This window comes from Abrus precatorius, unplaced genomic scaffold (assembly GCF_003935025.1).
Source record: "Abrus precatorius isolate BTA unplaced genomic scaffold, Abrus_2018 Scaffold7, whole genome shotgun sequence".
NCBI lineage: Eukaryota > Viridiplantae > Streptophyta > Magnoliopsida > Fabales > Fabaceae > Abrus > Abrus precatorius.
In genome coordinates, this window is record NW_020874417.1 from 4,492,158 (window position 1) to 4,506,288 (window position 14,131).

The window sequence follows — 14,131 nt, forward strand, 5'->3', positions numbered from 1 at the left end:
GGCTCTGCTTGTTGGTGCAGAAACATGGCACTTAGTGCAACATTTTGGATGTCGTTTTCGTCTTTATGGACACGTATACGTACACGCAGACAATTAACGTGTCTACTCGGTAGATGGTGTTTGTGGGCGGTGTCGGCAGAATGAATCAGATCAACTCTGTCGATTCAAGTTTGTAAAGTGATTTTGGTTTTGGGTTCAAATATTTCTTTTTTTGTTGTCCACGCCGTAGATATATGGTGTTTAGGGTTGTCGGCAAATGAGTCAGATAAAACCTGTTTTTAGTGAAGTTTGCAAACTATTTTTTTTCTATTTAAATTTTTTTTATACAAGCTTTTTTTTTTTTTTTGGTCCTTATGTAAAAAGGTTTATAAATGAGTCCTTCATTTGATGTTTGCAAAATTATCTTTATTATCTCATCTTGTAATAGTGTGAAGAGTAGTTTGACAGGATTAAAAAATTTATGACGAGTGAATAGATTTTATACACTTTCTTATTTTAATCCTTATATATATAATATATACTTTTTCTTATTTTATTATATTAGAAATATGAATATATTTAATTATAAATTTCAACCCATTAAGCTGTCCGTGTGTTACTCTTCTGTTTTCATTCACAGCGAGCGCATCAGAACAAAGAATTGCAAACCAATTGCCTTCTCTGCCCCAAAGCTGCCGTGCCCAAACAGTTCCGATCCAACAGCAACTTCTCACCTAACTTTTGACCAACCCTAAACCCGTGAAACCATCGTCTTTGTTTTTCTCCCTCAGCATGAGGATGAATCATAATCTTAAGAGTTTATTATATGGGTTGGTTGAGACTATGTATTGAAATAGGAATCTTGTTATGGATTTGAGTGTTTGCTTGGTAGAAATTTATAATCCTGTAGTAATAAGAATGAGCAAAAGGGCAGGTCTGATATGTATTTATGGTTTCTGGATAACAATGTGTTTGGTGTGTTTTACTAGATTGTGACTGACCTACTTAATCTTACTTGAGTATTTCTTATATTCACTGTTTGTAATTTTTTCTGTGTTAATGATAATTGTTCTTTTGACTTGAAAAAAAAGAATGAGAGAAGGGGAAGATTTCCCCACTATTTTGATTTAGAGCATTTGAAGGAGGTGGTTTATTGTGGATAAGTGTCTTTGACATGGACATATACTTTATAATGAAAAAAAATTGTATATAAACATCATAATGTCAACGAAGTCATATTTTAGAAGCTTTCCCAGTGTCATAACATGAGATGAGACAATGATAGAGACAAGTTTAATATATATATATTAAGAGTCTCATTTATAATTTTTTACTTGACTTGGTAAAACCAGATCTGCCGACTGTTGAAACTTTGTACTTGTTCGACATAAGGGAGTATGTTTCCATAAAATCTTTTTTTTTTTACTCAATTAATACGAGATACAATTAAAATTGAAGTTTTTCCTTCTTATCACCCCGATGTAAAATATTTCATGCATAAGTTAATTACAACCATCGTACGCAAGAATATCTAATATATTTCATAACATTTTTAACACGGATAATAATAGCATGCATATATATAACTTCTCTAAAATGATATCCGGCCACTAGCATTACGGTAACGACAATCACGATCAGTGATCTCGGCTTCTTCTTTTTTCACCTTCTCAATGTTCCGTATGACCAAAGGACAATAAACTAATTAACCTCTTCACTGATGGTTTCCTGACCGTTGATTGCTACAACGGCAAATAATTACTATTGCTATCTTCTGGCACCACTATATATTGCCGTCACAATTTTGTCATCGACAACGCATGTATAAGTTTTTCTATGCACTAAGACATTCTTTATCCAAATGATTATAAGATTAATCTTTGATGTTCATGATAGACAACGTTAAAGTTTGATACAACAACCCGAAACTAGTTTCTAATATGAAACTTTCTTCATTCGTAATAAGGAAAGTATGATTCAACATCAGATATGAATATGCGATATGACAAGAATATTAAAAATACGGCAAATTTTGAAAATTTCAAAAATACAAAGGTATAATGCAATATGAAAAATTAATATAAAATCAAAATTGAATGGAAATTAAAACACTAGACAGAAATCATGCTTTTAAAAAAGAGTGTGAGAATTTCTGGGATTAACAAAAATATTTTATAAAATAGGAATAAAATTGTTATTTGACCTATTTACAAAAGAACGATATTTGTAGCTTCACTATAGTTGGGGTACAAAGAAGATATATATAAAGAGAAGAGGGAAAAAAAAGAAAAATAAATAAATTTACATGAAATATAACAAAAAGCTATGTGAGAATTATAAATGACGAAATCTTGATACTTACACACTACATAAAATATTCATACAAACTGCAGGACACATTAACCAATCTGATAGAAACCATGCACGATGGAATTTCGATAACAGCTGGTACTCAGGTTTAAAAGGAGAGAGTAAGTTCGCTTGATAAAATAAACGTAACGACCTATTACATCGTTATGATTGCACACCAGCCATATTTTCCCAAGGTAACAAGTGTTCGTTTTATCAATTGTGGCTACGGAAAGGATCGGATAGCGTTATCGATAGGAACCAAGAAAAAAAGAGCTTAACAAGCTTAGCTCACAGAAACTTGTTGCATCCAAATAATTGATCTTACACCGAAGAAATTGTTGATATATGCAATAATATTTAACTTCTATTAATTTCAATAAGTGACAATCAATTGCCCAAAAGAATATAATGAATCATTATACATACACATCTTCAAGGAATATGTTGCAAAAGGCTATTAACATTATAGCTACAAACTAAAACTTGTTGATGCTTTCTGATCTAGGTTCTCCAACCATCTAGAATCTTCTGGAATTCCTGAGGCCGACAAGGGACTGCAAGAGTTCCCTTCTGTCTGAAACCATATTCTTCTTGAGCTTGGTCCAAGAGTCCCAAGAATGCAGGATCAGTCAAGTAGTCTAAGTCTACAACAAACCTTTTAGTTTCTCCATCTTTGATTGCAAGAACAGCAAAATAACCTTTCCTAACATCATTCGGCACCACATTTGCAGTTTCCAGTGGCACAATTAGTGAGAGACCCTTTTGTATTTTCCCCACAAAAGACCTAAGCATCTTTAAATCTGTGAATGTATGCTAATTTCTTCGTGATATATTATAGTGAATTAGGGAACTTGAGAGCTTATGAACTTTGAGCTTGGGGTTTCCATATGCAGAGTTTGGCTATTTATATAAATTGCGCTGAGATCTTATGGAAACACATACGAAATTTCGTGACTATGTGCGGAACCAGTTGGTAGTGGGTCTTGCATGCCATTATTGGACAGGTCATTGGTCAAAATCTTACACCACGCGGATAAAATCAAAGTCGCTGTAGGGAGGGAACTGAATGACTTGTAAGCATCATTAAATTCTCCTCTATTTTGTTTAGGGTTGACAGTAACATTGGTATGCTTGTTTTTAGTTATAGGATATTGTTTTTATTTTTTGTCACATTCTTCTGAGTTGCAAAATGGATAGAAAGGAAAAAGGAAAAAGAACAAGACAAAAAAAATTTTTAAAAGTGAGAGATATGATATAAAAAAGATCGATAGAGTAAAAGAAAAAATTAATGTTAAAAAAAATATAAAAGAAAGTAAATCTAAGAAAATTAAAATATTTAATTATCATTATTGACAACAGTGTGAAGGGATATATTCCAAAACGCTATTATAAATACAAGGAGTAAAAAGGGTGTCACGATTAAATCAATACTTAATTTTTTTTTTCAAAAAATTATATTGGCTTGCATGCAATTTGAAGGATTTACTTATAAAAACTTCAATTTTATAGGAAAGTCAATTGTAAGATCTTAATTTTATTATACTCATAAGTCACTCGCCTAATCCGGCAAGTATTTAATCAAATTAAACATATTGAAAGATGTTTATTTTACTCTTTTTATGAATTAAAAATAAAAAAAAAAGAATTTCATAAATAAATTATAAAAAACTAATTGAAAAAATTATATTTTAGTCTTCATCATTTTTAGACTTATCAAAATAATTTTCAATCTAAAAAATATAGTTATATTATTTCTAACGTATATAATTATCAACTATTTTAATCATTAAAGAACCGATCATTAAATAAATTAATAAAAATGTTAACGTGGTATATGTCAAATAGATGTACACATGACTTTAATGTTAGATGTCGTGGTTTAAGTTAAATGAGTTATTTTTAAAAGTATTCAATTTAATTTTGAAAATTTTAAAATAATTTTTTGTCATTTTTATTTTTGTTATTTTGCTCTTTTTATTATTAAAAAAAAAAAAAAAAGCTAAACTACTAGTTGAAGAAGTTAGGGACATTATCAATGTGGTTGAAGAGTTAAACAAATCATAAGAGTGATAAGCAAATTAGGGATGACTTTGTAACTGTTGAAGAGTTGAGGATTGTTTTAGGGTTAAAAAGGGAAGAACGATGAAAGATCGCAAGAAGTTGATAATGAAGGTAGATGGAGATGGAATGGTGGATTACAAGTAGTTTAAGCCAAAATGAAAAGAGGTAGCTTTGTTGTTTTCACTCTTTCTAATTGGTTAACTTTATTCCTATCATTAAGGATGATAATTAGTAGGGGATGGGTAAGGTACTATAGTACCTATCTCTATACCCACATCTTACAAAAATACTCATACCCAGTTCTATATCTGCATAAGTATAAATATTAATCTTTATAGTTGTACCTTTTGGGTACTTGTATACCCATTTTGCACTCATTATTTGCGTTTAATTGAAAAAAAAATATTTATAAAAAAAAATATGTTTATATAAGTTCATATAAGTAGCATAATAATACAAAAATTCAATAAGAAGTTGTCGAATAAGGTACAAACATAGATAAAAAAATAAATGTTCAAAGATCACAAATGCTAAATGTATCTTAATACAATAATTTTCTAAACTAAAACTTTTAGAAATAATAAGCGAAATTAAACACACAAGTTATTTGTCGGCGATGACCCTATCTTGTATGAGATTAGATTGATTGGCAAATTAGAACGATAACGAAATAGATCTATACAATAAGTGACTCTTCGTGTGGCATCACTTGGTGACCTCTTGTAGTGGCATTGATAACTAACTCCAACGAATAACATTTCATAGTTGCTATGTTTTAATGTGACAGACATTGACAATGAGAGTAGAGTTAGGGTAGAAAAGTTTAAGTACTAAATGACAACGAAAAGTGGATACATAATTTTTTTTTTAATTTTTGAATATGAAATTGTAAAAAAAAAATAACAGATTTAATTAAAATAATATATATATATATATATATATTAATACTAATATTTTTAACTCATGTAATATACAAAAGTATTTTATAAAAAATATAAATTTTTAAAAATTTATTTTAATTAATTAAATATTTATAATTTATATAAATTTGAAAAAAAAAGAATTTGAATAAAAAATAAATGGTCACAATAAAATTTTATAATAAAAAATATACGTGTATATAAAAAAAATTATACATTTTTATCTAAAAAAAATTAACAAATAAAAATTAACAATAATTTTTTTTATATTTTATATCTTTTCAAAAACTTCTTTGAACGTAAATTATATTAACCTAATAATTAAATTATATTAGCCTAATTAAATAATATAAAATAGTAAATAAATTTTTCTATTAAAAATATAAACCAAAATAAATTTTTTATTTTACTTTATTATTAAATATATTTTTATATTAATATTATATAACTTCACATAGGCAGTATAATAATACAAAATTATAAAACAAAATTCAAGCATATATATATATATATATATATATATATATATATATGCGGGTATGAGACTGGGTGGGTATTTAAATACTCATACCCACACTCATTCCTATTAAAATTTGTGAGTATTTAACCATATTCATATCTGTATCTATTTATCGGGTAAATACTCTTTCTATTGTGGGTAAATTTTATGGGTGTTCATCAGATACTTTACCTATTGTCATCCTTACCTATTATATATAAATAAGCAAGGAAAATGTGGCAAAAAGAGCAAAGTCATGGTCAAACAATAATGAAAAACGTTTCAAAGTAGATGAAATTTGTGAAATTTTAGAAATAGTTCCTTCTACAACACCTAACATCAAGATTACTTGTATATTTTATTTAATATTAACATTTTAATTAGCCTAATTAAAAATCAACTATTTTAAAGACTAAAATAATAAATATATGCATACATTAAAAGTTAATATAACTACTTTTGTTTAGCTTAGTATACAATTTTTTTTATGAACTCTACAAATAATAGGAACAAAAATATTTTTAAAATTAATTTAATTTAACAGAGACTCTAATGTATTTGTTGATATAATGAGAAATCAAAGTTACATATTTATAAATATATATATATATATATATATATATATATAATTTTACTTTTTTTTGAAAATTTTATTTTTTTAATATTTTTTGAGGTTTTTTTAAATTATCACCTAAGAAATAAATTCAACTCAAATTTGAAAAAATAATTTTTTTTAATCTAGTCGAGCTAAATTTTTGTTTTGTTTTATCTACTTATTGTTTTTAATTAATTTCAAAACATATAAGAAAAATTTTAAACTTATTAAATTAAAAAATTATCTGAAAATAATTAAAAAGTGTTGAACGTAAAAGAAAGAGACTACAAAGATAAAGTCTTAACACTACGTCATTTTCCAGCATGCATTTCAAAAATGAAATTCGAAATCGCATACTTGGACCATTTTTTACGTAATAATCTCTTTGGATAAGTTTAAACGCTTAAAAGTAATAATTTTTTTATTATATTAAAATTATAATATATATTTTTTTAATAAAATTTTATATTTTTAAGTATTTAAATACGTCTTAAGAAGTTAACATTTTCATTTTTTATATACTTCTAATTAACCATTAATAGCACTCTATTATATGTTTGGCTCTTTTTTCATTATATATTTTTCTTTTTCTTTCTTTATTAATGTAAAAGATTACTCCCTTCGATTTTATTTATAAGAAATAAAATAAAATTTTTTTTATCTTTAATACAAAAAATAAATGATAGATTCAAGATGCATTAATTGATAAAAAAAAATTTATATCTTTCTTTTATTGGTATTATTAAATATATAAATTATTAATTATATTATTTAATATTATAAATATTTTTAAAATAAAATTTATATTTATAAAAAATATAATAAAATTAATTAATTTTTTTATCCTAACAATTTAGTCTTTTATTTTTTATAAAAAAAATTAAAAAAAATACTTATTTAGATATTCTGAAAATAGAAATAGGGTGATCAAAGTTAAGTATTCACAAGAGGCTAATTAGGGACAATTCTGTAATTGCGACAGTGTGGGACCCGCTTGCATAGATCAATGTACGAACTACGAAGGCAGTGTTTAAGATAGGGTCATACATAGTTATTGCACATGCCAAAAGCTAGTTGGTTATGTAGTTAGGAAGATAGTTTGAATCTTACTGTTATAATTAATTCTATTCTGTTGCTAGCTGTAGTTCGTATATACCACATTTCTACTCATTTTGGCATCTTACTAAATCAAATCAATGCAACGTGTTTTTAATTCTATAGAATCCGTTTTCTTTACTTTAAAGTTAATTGGAGTCAATGGTATATACTATAAAATTCTTAGTCTAACATATTTAATGGTTGTCTGGGAAAGAAGTTTGAGAGGCGAGAGGATAATTTAAAAAAAAATTAATATACTTAAAATTAATTTTTAATTAAAAATATAAATTGATATAATAATATTTTAATGTATTAATTATGTCTTTATTATAAATTATATATAATTTTCTTAATTTAAGATTAAAAAAATATATCTTCCCCTTTATTTCTCTTTAAAACTCTCTTTCCAAGCATATTTTTAATATCTTTGCTAAATAATAATTACTCTAATTCTATTTATAAAAAATATTTTTTCAAAAAAAATAAAAACTTATTTTCATAATATTATTTGTTAATTTTTTATATTATTATTTACTATAAAATTTGAATTAACAGTATATTTATTTATTATTTATGAGTAAATAGATTCATTCATTTAATATAATAGTTACTAATTTGACCACTTATTATTATAAGTATTTTATATAAATTGATTACATGCATTATTTTTTGGTCAAAATTGACTGAAAAAATATTACATTTTGTCCAAAATAAAATAAATATTATTTTTTTTTGGGAAATTTTAATATCACATCTTATAAAGTCTTGTATTTATTTAAAAAAAATAAAGAAAATCATTTTCTTGAAAGAAAAAAAAGATATCATTAATTAGGATAAGAACAAAGATTGAGTTCAACCCTTTTAAATAGGTGTAAAACAGTAGCAGAGAGCTGACGTTCCAGTGTTTCTGTAAACCCTTGTTGTACCAGACGATTAATTAGCAAACAAAATTTCTCTCTTATTAAAGTTCATAAGGTAAAATAATTTTTGGATATTTGTGATAGAAAATAAAAATAAAAATAAGAGATTCAATAAGTGGTGTGATGAAATGGAGAAATAAAATAAGTTGAGTATTCATTAATTGCATTTAACTAAACAACAAATACAAATAAAAACCCGAGATTGCTCGTTATTCGTTAAGTAAAATGCATGAAAGGATCATACACTCGTATAAAGACGGCAGACATGCAAAAGGAGGGAACTGAGGTCGTTAAGGACACAATGATTAGGTCCAAGTCATAGGATATATAGGTAATGAGCCAGTTTGTCAATAATATATTGCGAATGGATTATAAATAATCGTTAATAGAGAGGAAAAACATTTGTAGTAGAGCTCAAATGTACCTTAAAACATGTTGCACGAACAATAATATAGCTAGCATATGCCTATTTGGGTTTGACCCAAGTTACAGCAACAGTGTTAGTAAAGGATATCATTGTGTGTGCTATCTTGACACATCCAATGAGGAGTACACAGGAACATCACCTTGACCGTTGATGGCAAATGGACATGGGGTGACACTAGTAACGTAACCTTCATGGTTACAATTAAACAAGAAGAATATGATTGACGTTGTTTGTACCAGGCAGGTTAGTTTGAACAGTTTAATTTGATAAGGAGATTGACTGTGGTGTCAAATTAATTCAATATGGTACTTGGAATTGATGGGAGCTGGCAGAGGATGTAGCAGTTTTATACAAGTAAAAGTAAAGGATGAAATAATTATGATAGATACCATAAACAAACTTTAATTGATTAAGTTCAATAATAATTGATACATAATTCTCAAGGCTTGCGTTCGTCAAAATTAAGATACACACTTAGTTTAGGTGATATTTAGTATAGAAAGCATTTATTCTCAATTAAACCATTTTCTTATAAATGAGATTTTCAAAGAATATGATTCCTGAATTTTTATTTTTTTAAATGTTTGGTTATTATTCAATTTTGCTAAGACCAATACGTTTATACCCAACAAAAAAAATTTATTTCTAAGGGAAATTTAATAATTTTATAATCAATTCCTTTAATAAAGTTTTATTTCTAACTATCGGGGTAAAGAATTTTTATTCTCACTTAGGTGACATTTGCGGTTTGCCTGTGTACTTTGTAACTAAATCACTTTTCTGAGAATTTCACTCTCAGACCTAGGATATATTATTGAAAAATTGTTAAAATATATTTAGTTACTACTCAAAATTCCAAAAATAATGTTTTTCATCACTTACGAAAGAAAAGTTAAGTAAAATTATTTTGTTCTAAGAACAAACATACTTTAGAATTTTTTATAGAAAAAATATTAAATAAATAAATAAATATATATAGATGAACCCAACCCCAATATATTTACCCAACTAGACCTGTTCCCTATATAGGTTTAGAATTCATGTCCCTAGAGATCGAATTCTAACCTCTATTTTGCTCAAATAGTCAAATTTTTTCTGTCGGGATTTGATTTCTAAAAAATCGAATTCCAGTCATGGTTTTTTTTTTCATTTTGAAATTTAGTTTTTAATTTTTATATAATAAAATATTTTTTATGTTTATATATTGTGAAATTTAATAAATATTTAGTTAATTTTAAATAATAAAACAAGTTTTATTATTTGAATTTTATTTATATTTTTATATTATGTTAATTTGTGTGAAATAATATTTATATTATGTGAAATAATAAAGAATATTATGTTGATATATTTTATTGAATATGATGGTGATTTCTCTGTGACACTCTTGGATTTCCTCTCATTAAAAGTTTCACAAAATTTGAACAAGCTTTATCTACTCCAAGTAACGACTCACTCATCAATCACAAAAATATTGTTGTCGAAGTAAAACAAACACAAGTCTGTCTTCATTAGTAGAACGGTAAGTTTGAGACATCATCGTTATTTACTTTAAATATAAATCAATTTTTACGTATAATATTACTCACTATTTTTTTAATAACTACAGGAAACTAAAAACATGATATCATCTTTCTGTTATTCAATGTCAGAACTTAATCCCGTAATTGTTTCTATCCTTGAACAACTTGATTTTGCTGGAGTTGCAAAGCTAAGGCATCTTAAAGTGGATCAAGCACTGATGACAGCTTTGGTCGAGAAGTAGAGACATGAAACTCACATATTCCATTTTCAACTGGGAGTACCCTAGAGGATGTTGCACTTCAACTCGGGCTAAGAATTGATGGATTACCAGTCATTGGTCTAACAATGTTTGACTAGGAGGATGTGTGTGCCACATATCTCGACATCGTGCCAATGAAGGGAGAGATACTTATTGGCTATATCATGAAACTGAAGTGGCTGAGAGACAACATGTTGTCATTACCAGATGAACCATCTGAAGAATAAGTTCACGGCCATGTTAAGACATATATATTGGGTTTAATTGGAGGTGTTTTGATGCTTGACAAAATAGGCAACAAATTTCATCTTATGTATTTAGCTTTATTAACTAATCTTAGAAGAACTAGAAGATATAGTTAAGGGTGTGCTTATTTAGTTATGTTGTATAGGGAAATATGCAAGGCCACGAAAGTCGGGAGCAAAATAATGGGTGGTTATGCATCACTGTTAATATCCTAGGCATGGTATCGCATGCCATATATTGCGCCAATTTTCAGTAATGCGTCAACATATCTTCTAGTGTATAGATGGAGAGGGGGTAGAGTCCTCAACTTCTGGAATAAACCTCACAATGATGTTGTGGGGTACAGATTAATGTTTGACCACATTCAAGCTAATCAGGTAAATCTTCATAACTAAAATTTATTTTTTTTTCTTGTTTTATTTTGTTTTACACATTATCTTAATTAATAAAGTTAAATTTATTTGGGCGCCATATCAAGAGTTGTAAACATTAATGCCTATCAAAGCATATAAAGATGTCCAAATATGGATTTCATGTACTGTCATCCTTTGTTTTGCGATTGTTGAATGACACTAATTAGATAGAGTCAAATTACAGTTTTGACTCTTACAAGAAGCCCCTTCTCTACCCAATAATTTGGATTATCTCTACACAATTGACATGAGAGGAAGACAAGAAAATTGGATCACAAGACATGCTCGATGGATCGATGTGTGGAACAACAGACGTGACCTGACATTAATGGGTCATCCAATGTCAGGCCCATTGTGTCACACACGAGATTACATATAATGGTACATTGTCAATTCCATCTATTTTCTATCTATGCCACCACTATTACAAGATCTAAAGAGAAATTACCAACAGTTAAGGACTATCACAACATTTGTCACCAATACGATTTCCTCACCGTCGTATCACAAGACTGCATCAATTTTTCTACTGAATATCACGCCAGATGCAAATATACTGGACAGAAGACATTCGTTTGCAACAATTTCAAAGGATTTTTTTACAAACTTATTTGGAGTTGATTTTACAACTCCATCTTCAGTACAGAGTTATATGCAGTCTTTTTACCAATCGGATTTTGCTAATGAACCTGATAGTTCCTCAGCTACATTCCAACAACTAGACATTGATAATCCTCCACAATTTCATCCTAAATTTCCACAACGACAAAACCCAGCACGTAACAAACGTCGCCCTCATTATGGAACTGGACATCATTACGGAGATAATGATAGTAAAAAATCACTAATAAATGTTGTTATCAATATTGTGTTAAGTGTTGTCTTTTATTAAATGTTTAATGAATTATGATTTCTTTTAAATATATATAAATATCTACATCATATTCTTTATTCATTTTATTAATATTAATAACAAATTTTATATCTAAATATTATAACCATAATTTTAAAATTAATTAAGTATATATTTTAATAAACATATAAACAAAATATTTGTCATTATTTTTATTCATCTTATGTACAAATTTTATGTTTTTAGAATCAAATACTTATTCAAAATATTATTATCATATTAATATTCAAAAACACAAAATTACATATTAAAAAAATATATAAAAAAAATATTCTTTATTGTTTTTATTCATCTTATATACAAATTTTATTTTATTTAATAAAATACTGATTCAAATTTTTTTTATCATATTAATACTCAAAAAATATATACCCTTATATCCTTTATTATTTTTATTCTTTTGATATATAAATTTTATTTTTTTAAAATCAAATATCATTCAAAATAATATTATCATATTAATATTAAAAATTCATAATACAAATTTACATATTCAATAAAATATATAAACATAATATTCTTTATTATTTCACATAATATAAATATATAAGTATTATTTCATACAAATTAACATAATATAAATATTCATTTTTACATAATATAAAAATATAAATATAATTCAAATAATAAAACTTGTTTTATTATTTAAAATTAACCAAATATATTAAATTTCACAATATATAAACATAAAAAATACATAATATTTATTTTATTATATAAAAATAAAAAACTAATAAATTTTTTTTTACTATTTAAGCAAAAACACATGTCAGAATTCGGTCTCAAAAATACAAATTCTGAACTAGTATATATAACAGGTCTAATTGGATAAATATATTGGGCTGAGTTTATTTTAGTATATATTTATTTTTATAATATTTTTTCTGTAAAAAATTCACATACTTTGCTTAAGAATGGATTATACACCAACTAAACCAATGTCCATAAATCCTGATTCCTATTATAATCAAGCTTTGCAAAGCTATCAGGGAAATGTTTTTCTCCCTATGAACATGTCTGACTCCAATACACAACTTATCGATCTCATTGAAAACCGAATCTAGCTTCCAAGGGCGATCATGATCGAGCATCTGAAACCCGTCCCACAACAAGGGACGAATCATATTCAATGAGCATGTGATTAACTTTTAATTCATCACTGAATAGGGCATTCAATATAGCTTCACTTCAGCTTCAAAAGACCAGCAAATACCTTTATATTTTGAAATCAATCGCAACACTTCCTCGGGACTCCGCCACAGACATTAAACTTTAGGACAATAAAAGGGGGGGGGGGTCCCACTTACCAACTCTTACCAATTTATGTTTTAGCATGCAACCAAATTTGCGGTAAATTCAAATACAAGCTATACACATCATAAAGACATCATTTTCATTGAAAAGAAACCCACTAGGGAATGCAAAATTTAGTGATTGCAACCAAGTCACCAAAGGGCATTCTTCACATAATGATTCACAAGAAACCGGACAGACCCATAGAATTCCCCAAGGTAATTAACAAGACAGTGGGCAATAAAGATCAGGGCTATAATAGCGCAATATTAAATGATTTGACAAACTAATTAGGTGTAGTGCTATAGCTACTTTTAGTATTGCTTTGCAATCAATATTAATATATTATGAAGTTTGAAATTTTTAATCTTAATTATTGGAAAATTACATTAAAAATACTTAAACATGACATTAATTAACCAATTATAAATCTTCTTACAGAAGGGGAAGCCATGACCCTTATTTTTTTTCTTAATAGGTCGTATAAATAATTTTCATATTATAATAAAATTAATTCGTAAGGTATACAAATAGATTAACTGTTTTGGCCTCCTTAAAATATTCAGTCAAATTCTACTGATGACATCAGCTGCATTTATTTGTGATTTTTTGCAATATTAAATAGCATGCTT

General features: G+C 26.9%; 1 protein-coding gene across 1 annotated transcript; it reads right to left on the reverse strand.

Annotated features, from left to right (window-relative positions):
- Positions 1-2,832: 2,832 nt before the first annotated feature.
- LOC113870826 (auxin-responsive protein SAUR32-like) lies at positions 2,833-3,123 on the reverse strand. The gene has a single exon (XM_027507315.1). The coding sequence runs from the start codon at positions 3,121-3,123 to the stop codon at positions 2,833-2,835; it is 291 nt and encodes a 96-aa protein (XP_027363116.1).
- Between the last annotated feature and the right edge of the window lie 11,008 nt (positions 3,124-14,131).

What these genes read in the sequence shown, in the direction of transcription:
- LOC113870826 (XM_027507315.1), bottom strand. Translation starts at nt 3,123, where the DNA reads ATGCTTAGGTCTTTTGTGGGGAAAATACAAAAGGGTCTCTCACTAATT.